Genomic DNA, 10387 nt, shown 5'->3' with positions numbered 1-10387 from the left:
TCTCTGGAGACCACAGGCTCATTAGAGAGGCCCCGCCCGACAGAAAAAGGTAGGTTAATGGCTATGCAGTCGGTTAGCAGTGTGACACAGGGAAGAGTGCATTGTTCAGTGAAAACAAGGAACACTCACGGACATATTACGTAAGCGTAGACCTGGGTGTCCTTGACAGGATGCAGCAGCGTGTTGTTGAAGTGAAAACTTTAAACAAAAGTTCTGCGAAAGGCTACAAGCATAGCAGTTTCTTTGATTAGGAGAGGGAAACATTTTGAACTTCAGTTCAAAACAGCATAAAATGAATAAAAATAGAAATACTTTGATCATCCTTAAGACACATATTGTGTCAAAGATTACTCAAAAGCCAATTTATTTTGAGTGTTTATTTAACTGGGGAGTTAAAAACACAGCTACACAAAAATGCACTTTCATCTCACCACATGCATCATAAGCCCTGTGATTCATTTAAAAATGTACCTAGACCCCCCCAAATCAAATCAAAGGTGCATGAGATGTACAGATCAAAAGAAACTGGTGCAGAAGTATTCTGGTGTTGAATCTTTATTGAAAACACACAAATAGTGATGTGGCACTTGTCAAAGGTTGGTCATGAGTCCGCAGCGGTGGGACAGTGACGGGGAGGAGAGGACTCTGCAGGTGAGCTCGACGCTGCGGTGACGGTGGGTTTGTCTGCGAGGTCATCTGCAGCCTCGTCTTTAGGGATGTCTGCTCCGTCATCTGCTGGCGTCAAAGTGAAATAGCTCGTGTGCTGAAATTTGAGCACTTCATTGCCCCAGCTGGTCCATCCAGGTTGAAGATTTCGGGCAAATAGCTCCAAGCACTTGGCTTCTGGTTTGATGTAGGGCTTCAACACCTCTGAAGAAAAAAAGAAATAAGGAAAGGGAATGATTGCAGCTGGTTTAACCCACTCTGGAGAAGAAATAGGACCTTTATTCACCCCTGCTCTTCCAAGTTTCTGTGCATTGTGTGTGTCCTGTCACCTGCAGACTACAAACAACACATGGAAACATTATATTTCACCTAGAGGGACCCAAAAAATCAGGCCAAGTGTGCCTGAGCAGTATGGCAAACTTCCAGTTTAGCACTAACTTGAATGGGGAAAAAAATATTTTATATTATGATGTACCTGAAAATGTACCTGAAGTATGAAAATTAAAAGTACCAACAGAAAAATCTTCAAAAAACAAACAAGAAAAAGAAGAAACCAAAATGTATTTGAAAAAAAAAAACACCCAAACCTCAAAAGTATAAAAAAAGGGAAAAAAACCCCTCAAAATTATATAGAACTAAAAAAAATACCTAAAACAAAAAAAACTAAACAAGAAAAAAACATCCAAATAACTCAAAATTATTTCAATAAAAAGTCTTTCTGGGCCCCATCTGCACCGCCGATTGGCTTCTTTCCCTTTTGCAAACAGCATTTCTGTGTTCATACATCAGCGGATGATCTGACGGAAAGCGGGCTATGCTGGTTAGCCACTGGGCTCATTAAAGTGCTCGAAGGAACTTAACGATTCAGTTGATATATTTAGTGGTAGCCTACATACTGTATTCCAAAATCGGGAAAACACATTAGCAATTAATTTATTTACTCCAGATGAATCTACACAGAGTGAACGCTGTGGCCCTGGGGACTGCACACTGCACTGCATCCATTTCTTATGGGGGCACTTTCCTTGTTTCTCTGTAATCGGCCAGCACTGGCAGCTGCCCAGCTCCTTCACACCACAGCACAGATTTTTCAGTGTGGAGGCAGCCAGTGACCTTGAGTCTATAAGAGATGATATTCCAGGAGAGGCACACCTGACAGATACGTTTCACTTCCTCTGCCCCGGTGCTACTCTGTCTGCTCTTGTGCATGCTCAAACCGCCCTGATACTCGCCTCAGCCAACACTCAGGGAGTTAATGAGCTCAAAAGCCTGATCCCCAAACCGATCCAATCTGCACAATGTGGTGTCCTGCCTCCCCGTTTTCTCTTCCTCTGCACGTCAGAGAGACAGAGTCACAGAGAGGAAAGGCCAAACACGCAGCTCTCAGACTAATTCAACCTCAACCGGTGACTCAGCTCTCAAAGTTGAACAGAGAATAAAAGGTCTAATTATCATCTTAACTCCAAGATGGGACAATGTATGAAACTTTTAGCTGGAGAGACAGAGGAAGGTGTTACTTAACTATCTCCGGACAAGTAACATATTCACGCTTAGATATTCTGCCTCCTCATTTTCTCCCTGTGATTGATCCAGGGTTAATAAAATAAGGGCAAATTAATTATGTATTACAGGGCGGCTCCATTAGTTCAATTACTGAACAGTAACAAGTTCCAAGGTTTCCCTAGCCCCTTTTACACTGCCTGTTCAAGACAGGAGTATCGCGCTGTTATGCTTGTCGTTCCGTACATAAGGTACGATCACAAAATGTGGGGAAAGAGTTTTTGTTGTAAGTTGCCATGGGAGGTAACAGTGTAGAGGCATTTACACTTCCTGTTTGAGGCAGGAATATCAAACCGTTAAGCAGCCTTGCCATTCTGTATATCACAGAGAAAAAGGGGTGTTTTTACCTGAGCTGGGAACTGACTTAGTAAACGCGCCAAAACAAGGTCTGTGTAAAACATGAAGCCGAAAAGACGTGACCATCGATGGGGAGGTGTGACATTTTGATTATGTTGGCAACCACAACGCGGGAAATTTAAAAAGCAGCTGTTAGTGAACATCACCTGCCACACACCTTGTGATTCAGCGGTGCCGGCATGCTATTTAAAATCACATACTGGAGCAAGTTGATGAGGCCGTCATTTGGTTCCATTTAAAAATGCAATGAAGGCATAAAGAGGTACTTAGTAGTATCCCTATATACAGCTCTGAGTAAGAAGACCTCTTGATTTAAAAAAAAAGTGGGATAGCTGACAAAAAATGCTATTTATTGTGGCTGCCAATGAAACTTACTGGTGCACAGATCACTGTCAGATCCATTCCCCAATCAACAGCAATGAAACCCTCACAATTGGCAGTGTGGCACAAATACTAGGATTTAAAAGCTTATTATAATACAGAGTTAGGGAGGGACTTAATTTTTCACAATTTCTGTAGTTGCAGGGGGTCCCTAATTAATAAAGACCGCACGTCTTGTCATTTGGAGAAGTGCAAACACTTTTTTTTCCTGCAGCTTGACCATCTGGCAAAGGATGTGTTGTATCCCTAATGGTGTCCCTTATCTCTCCATGGCAACCAAAAATGTCAGCGATAGGAGCCCCATCTGAGAGAGGAGGAGAAGTGGGTCAGGGTTTCTCGAACGCTGCAGGCTCGAGAATTGTGGCTTCACACTGTCAAGGCTGCCCACTGGCTCTAGCGGACCTGACATGCTCGACAAAGTGCAGCAGGAATGATAGCTGGAGATGAAAGCTCAGGTTGATTACTGCCAAAGGTCTCGGGACACACTTGAAATTTCTAGCAGTTGCATTATATATTGCACGAATGAACAAAAGAAAAATCCCTCAAGGCCTGAGGTTTTAAAATATCATGTCAAATAGTTCAGTAATTAAACTGTTCTGCGTTTATGCTGCAATTTACAATTATTATACTGATAGATTTGAGCCACACCCACTACCAACAGAGCTTTCTCACCTCTTAAAAGAAAAAGCAGCAGGGTAACGGGACTTATTTGAAATTTCTAACAGTTGCATAATCTACGGCAGGAGTGAACAAAAGAACAGTCCTCCAAGGCCTGAGGTGTTAAATTGTCAAGTCAAATCGTTAAATAAATACGCTTTTATTGGCAGATCTGCAAGAGTTGGGTCAAGCCCTTTCTAATATTTCATCACACACTGCAATTTACTATTATTATACTCACAGATTTGAGCCACACCCACTACTGACACAGCTTTATCATGTCTTGCAGGAAAACAAAAAGGGAGTATATTAGCTCGTGCTGAAACAGACGCAACACCACACCACTCATTCTGGCCATTTAGTAGTCCACGTTTGTTTAACCTTTTGAAACCTGGATCAACATCAGTTGCTTGTCTTACGTTTGGATGCCTTTCAAAAGCGTTTAAACCTTTGAAACATCAGCAAATTGGTTTGATTTCTTTTGAAAACATGGCTACAAAGGCAAGGTGCAAGAGATGTTCTGCAAATAGCAAGAAATTAGGAAACGCTTACAAGAAAATTATGTGAAATTTTGTAAAAAAAAAAAAAAAAAGGAGAGAGACAGAGAGAAAACTATTCTTTTTTAAAGGCATTTTCTTGTTTTAATTATTAATTCATTTATTTATTTTTCTAATTTTTTACCATTTTCAAATTTTGTGTGTGATCATTTTCATGTAATTTTCTTGTTCATTTCTTTTTTTTTTTAACTAATTCCTGCTAATGTGGTGTAATTTCTTGTGAAGTTTGAAAGAGTTTGAAAGAGATTAAGCCAATTTGCTCAGGTTTCAAGGGACTACAATGCAAAGCAAAAAAAAACAACATTTCTCTCCATTTTTGTCTTTAATTAGTTGTGCTAAGTCAAAATAAAAGGCTGAATTACAAGCTGTGGAAAAACCTCAGCAGCAGCAAATAAAGCGACTGGAATAAAGAAAGCAGTTGTGATTAAACATGCTGAGAGGCTCGGCCTGGAACGCAGTCTGCATATATGTAACCACTATAGTATCACAGCTCGACAACTGCATCATTATGATTAGCATCTGTGTATTTTAACAATATCCAGCCACTTCAACAAGGATTTTCTGTGCTCATGAAAAGGTGCCGGCAAACACTGGCTGTGTTTTTGCTCTCCATACTGCACAATAAATCGCGTTCCCCTGAGAGGGAAGGACATGACGTCAAGGCTCTTTTTCACAGCGCCTGCATATTCATTATCAAGGTTTTACATCGATTCTTAGTCGTGAAAGCCATGTTGGAGTCAAGTCTTTCCACACCACCACAACCAGTGCAGATGGGGCAAATTTGATTAAATCGGAGCAGAAGAGGTCCCCTTCTCTGACAAATCAAACCTGTCATGGGTTCAGGATTCAAGTCCATCTGTTATTATGTTGTGTTAGAACAGTTTTCTCTCCTCGAACATAATTATCAAGAGAAAATGCTCACTTTCTGTGGTGGAAAAGCAAGTTCTACATTGAAAGAGTTTGAAATTCTTGCTTATTTAGCGTCAAAAATCAAAATGTTATGATTTTAGTGTGTCGGTTTCTCATATAACAACATATTGTAGTCACCATTTTAGTTTTATTAACTTTTTTTCATCTTCTTACATGAGATAAAATCAAATTTTTTGAGTTTCAGTCATGCAAACATAACTAATTGACTCAGACTTTGCTTTTGTGGGTGTTATAGCACACTGTAGTAAAATTATCAGCAAAGCTGTCCAGCAAGATAACATCTCTGATGCTGCAGCATTGCCCTCTGGTGGCACAGTAAAACACGACAGTACTGTACTTTTTAAATATACCAAACATTCAGAAAAATGATGAACAAATTTACCCGAGAGTGAGGGCTTCTGGGAGTGAAGAGCTGACGGGACGCTGACAATCAAACGCTGATCCTCCACAGGAACCTCTGACGTCTCTGCAGAGCTGAAAGTGGTTTTAAACAAATATATTGCATTTAATCATTATAGCGTTAATAATATTAAAATAGTCACACTGTAATGACCCCAATGTTCAGCAGTTAAGGTGTTAAGTTTGCATTTTTACTGTTTTTATGTTGCTTTTATGTGTTTATTTACAGGAACATTTCTTACAGTGTGTTTTTAATTAGACTGGTATGCTGCACACACACACACACAAACACACACACAAAAATCAAACTTTTCACACCTTTTGGAGTTATCAGCAGAGGAGCGATATCGACCCAGCACCAGCACTTCATAAGGCTTCTTATGATGTGAATCCAGAGGAAACACAAACTGTCCAGATGTGGTCACCTGAAAAAAAGAGCAAGGCCTTGAAACATCTGGAATCACACCAAAACCTAATGGTCACATTTTAATGATCGACAGCTGAAGTTTCTGCACCTTGACCCAGAACCATTCGGCCAAAACTTCCACTCCCCAGTGAGGATACAGCTCATCACGGACGAAGCGTAGGTGGCTCGGCCGGTTTGTGACCCAGGTGACCACTAAACAGTTCGGGGAGGCCAGCTGCGGCATAGAGAGCCGTTTGAGTTGGGATGAGGGCAAAGAACTGTACCTTCATGGAGGAAACAGATTTAAAAAGTCATGATGTATAAATGCGACCACTCAATTTTAGTTTGGTTCTTAAAGGGACAGTTAACCCCAAAATCAATGCATTTTCCTCTTACCTGTTGTGTTATCTTTACATCTACAGTGTTGAAGATTTGGCCATCTCTCAAATATAATGGAACTAGATGGCACTCGGCTTGTGCCAGTGCCAAAAAATTGCCAAATTGCCAAAAATTTAATCTAAATTGATAAATAGCACTACAGGTAAGAGGAAAAATATATATTTTTGACTTTGGGATGAACGTCCCTTTAAGAGGGTCTCAAAACTGCTTCATATCAGCACTGATAAATTCATTTTTGAACTGTTAGACTAAATATTTTTGGTCTACTGCTGACCAAGAGAAATCTAAGGGATCACAAGATGATTGACAAGATTAGACAGAAAGATTAATCTTTATTTATTTATTTATTTTACTTTGTCTAATTCAAATTAATTCTACAAATAAGTCAAGATTAATGTGTTTGGTTCAGGTCAACAACAAGGGCATAACTTATATATTCAATAAAGTCTGAAGTAGACATTACTTAATTTTAAAGGGAAATAAGCCCAAAAGGTTGGGAGCTACATGGTTTAAGATACTGTAATGTATATAATGTATCCTGTAACTGTTGAAATTAATGTCTTATTTTATTTCATTTTTAACCTGTTTCTTGTGCTGTTGTAACATGTAATTTCACTGCTGGGGGCAAACAATAATAAAAATAATTGATTTTATCTTCCTGTCTACTTTACAGCTTCTAAAATGCTTGATTTCCAAATCACCTGCGACTCCTTTTCACAGACTTGTTTTCCCACGGTGGATCCAAAACTATCAGGTCAAACCTTCTTCCATCTGTGTGAGAAACGAGCAGCTTTAGGAAACAGTTTCAGGCTGAGTCACTTATTTACAATGACATATTAATTTATGTTGCAAGGATTTTACTGCGTTCTTTTGTCTTCATTGAAAATAAGTTATCACAATCACGCAGTGACAATAATTGTAAGGCATTTTGTCAAATCTGCTCCAGATGGCCTAACCAGCATTTACACACTTTTTTGGTTTCCAACATTGTACTCACAGTGGACGAGGGGCTGTGTTCTTGTGAAATCAGACAGCAGAAAGGCTGTGTGTGGTGGTATTACATATTCTTCTCCCATCAGTGTGACCACTGCAGCCCAGTCCGCCCTGTTCTCTGTAACCCGAGAGAACAAGTCCACATGTGAGGTACAGCCGTCTTCAGCAACAAGTGGCTGAACCCACTCCTGCTCCTCATCGTCCACTAGAGGAAGCTCTTTAGCCATTTCACAGAGAGCCGCCAGGCTGCACTCCTGAGAGGGGAGAGGCTCCTGCACTGAGTCTGTCGCTCCGGTCAGATATCCGAGGGATCGGGCCGAATCCAGCAAAGACTTGGTTCCCTCCAGGACGACAGACCTGATCTGCATCAGCGCAAATTATATTATTAGACATTTTTTTTATGATCTCAGATATGTGCTGACAGAGACTGTATCTGAAATGCATGACATAAAACATAGAGCAGCACATAGAGCAAGTACCTTTACTCAAGTACTGTACTTCAAGTACTGCACAATTATCAGGTTCTTTACTTGAGTATTTCCATTTTATGCTACTTTATAGCTCTACTCCACCACATTTCAGAGGCAAATATTGTTACCTTTAAAGCTTAAGTTACAAGTTATTTTGCAGAATTATAATATTATAGATCAAAATATAACTAACAGATTGATTCTAGTATATTATTACAGATTACCCAACAGCATATTGTTGTATTTGTGACACACATTTCAGTTAATACAATCTCTGCAGGGAACCAACGACACATACAGACTTACAGGAGCAGTGTGTAAGATTCAGGAGGATTTTGAGGCATTTAGTGGTGAGAATTTCAGAATGCAACCAGTTGAAACTTCTCCCAGTTTGAATTCCTTCAGTGCACATTGGTTGGGATGTTATAACTGGGAGCCAAAGGTCTCTTCCTCTATAAAACAAACAGATCAGGTAATCTATACCAGTAAAAACACTGAATAAAGCAGTATCACATTAAAAACAGATTTTTTCGACACTGCTCATCATGGAGGGATTTCTAAATATGGTGCTAACATGAAAATACAAATGGTTTGATTTGTCAGTTCTGGGCTACTGTAGAAACAGCGGTGCAACATGGTGATCTCCACAGTCAAGGACCCGCTTCATATGTAAATATGGCTCATTCTAAGGTAACGAAAACACATTGATTCTTATTTGGAGGTGATTGCACACTGAGGAAAATATACTTATTATAATATAATCCATTTCTGCCAATATATCCCACTAAATCCTACGCACTGCACCTTTTAAGATAGAGAGTGAGATTCCACCTACCTTCTCATGGAAGGCCTGTGAATCGATTTCCCCCTGGTTGAGTTCGACGTGTTTTCGTTTTCTTTTCTGAAAGTCAAATTAACATTGGACGATAAAATCTTCTGGCTGCAGCTTGTAAGATTTAAGAATTTGATGATTTTGTTTGTCATATGTGGCAATACTATGAATGTCTTTGGGTTTTGGATTGATTTACAGAAATGCTGATTGATGTGTGTTGTCCTTATAAATATAATGAAATTAAACTGACTGTGATTTTATGTGCAACAATCTGTAAACACACCTTACATGAGAAAATGTTATGTCTAACTCATTGACAATTTTCATACATTGCTAGAGTTTTTATCAAAAAAATGTACAAAAACACAAAAATAATACAATTAATAATAACAAATTTGTGCAAAAAAAGGTCTGTGGCTTCTTTATTTTTGTAATTTTACAGGTACTTAATAATAATAGGTAGGTACTATACACTCCAGTTGCCAGTTTATACATGCAGACTTAACAGAAAAGTCCTGAGATTAATTCTACCTTTATTGAGTTTATAATGTTCACTTCTACGTGAAAATATATTTTTTATAAAGGTTTAGGTTGCATTTTCTATCCTCTGAAGTACATTGTGTTATGCTGAGAGGTGTTTACAAAATAACATAAAATGAAGATCTTCAAGACTGCATTAGTTTTAGCTAAGTGTACCCTCAGTTTTTGCTTAAAGATTCAAAACTTGCATTAAATATGTGTAGTGCACATGTAATTACACAGACAGGAGTGACTTTGGTTGGATGCATACAGACACAGGACCACCAGTTGTCGCTGTGAAGTCATTTTTAAAGCTCTTTATTTACCTTTGATGGTTTGTCTGCTTTCTGCAACACATCGGCGTTTCCTCCATCCACAGCAGCACTCTCACTGTAATGGCTCTTTAAAATCTGAAAACAATGCCTTTTGAAAAGACACTTTACGTGTAATTTCTGATTATCATCTCTCAGTCTGATGCAACGCGAATACCCCTGATCGATTAGTGCGCGTGCATCTAAAACCCAGCCCCGCGTGTTCACAACCACCACGGACATTGTTAAACCGGTTGGTTATAACTAACAAACATTAGATGTGCAATCTGGCTGGCTGTCGCTCCGGTACAGCAACCATGTCCCGCCCAATAACTCCGTCAGCAGTCTGTGGTCGAAACTATTGCATTTACCGGGAAATGATACCGAACGGGGACGACGCTGAAGTTCGCTTTCGATTCGTCGCTGCCGATTCAGCGGTTAAGGGGAGAGTTAAGGAAAAAGACACAAGGGACTAATCTTTGGCTTTTTGCACCTCTTACACCTGTGAAAGCATGTTAAGTGTCAACGCTGTCTGGAACCCATTTTCACATTTGTAAGACATGTGTTTTATTTGTGAAAACGCAAAAAAAAGGAACTTTTAACAGCTTATTTCAGCCGTGGACCACATTACACCAAGTGTCTGTCAAAAACCACTATATTTATACAGGTCAAATCTGGATGAGATAACACCAGAGAGGCTAAAGACTGGATAAAACACAATTTCAGTCTTGTTTACATTTATTGTATTTGTGAAATTGCAAAATAAATGAATCAGTAAAAAAGAAAAGTCAATTTCACTGCGTTTTTCACAAATAAACTAAAGTTTTCACAAATCTGAAATTATCTTTTAAATCAGCCTCTCTAGTATAATCTGGTCAAGGTTTGTATCATGGGTTTGACCTGGACCTGGTCTAATCTGGTTTGAATTTGAAGAAAAAAAAAGAAAGAAA

At 39.3% G+C, this 10387-nt stretch overlaps 1 protein-coding gene across 1 annotated transcript; it reads right to left on the bottom strand.

The window, feature by feature from the left end:
• Positions 1-390: 390 nt before the first annotated feature.
• mettl4 (methyltransferase 4, N6-adenosine) lies at positions 391-9767 on the bottom strand. Its single transcript, XM_042510604.1, has 8 exons — positions 9453-9767; positions 8611-8676; positions 7310-7667; positions 7014-7083; positions 6023-6197; positions 5826-5932; positions 5491-5582; positions 391-870 (listed from the first exon to the last, which is right to left on the bottom strand). The coding sequence occupies exons 1-8, from the start codon at positions 9678-9680 to the stop codon at positions 602-604; spliced, it is 1365 nt and encodes a 454-aa protein (XP_042366538.1). The 5' UTR covers positions 9681-9767; the 3' UTR covers positions 391-601.
• Between the last annotated feature and the right edge of the window lie 620 nt (positions 9768-10387).

Source organism: Plectropomus leopardus, chromosome 21 (genome assembly GCF_008729295.1).
Source record: "Plectropomus leopardus isolate mb chromosome 21, YSFRI_Pleo_2.0, whole genome shotgun sequence".
Classification (NCBI taxonomy): Eukaryota; Metazoa; Chordata; class Actinopteri; order Perciformes; family Serranidae; genus Plectropomus; species Plectropomus leopardus.
Note: the sequence above shows the minus strand (reverse complement) of the source record. Positions and strands in the feature narration are given on the sequence as shown.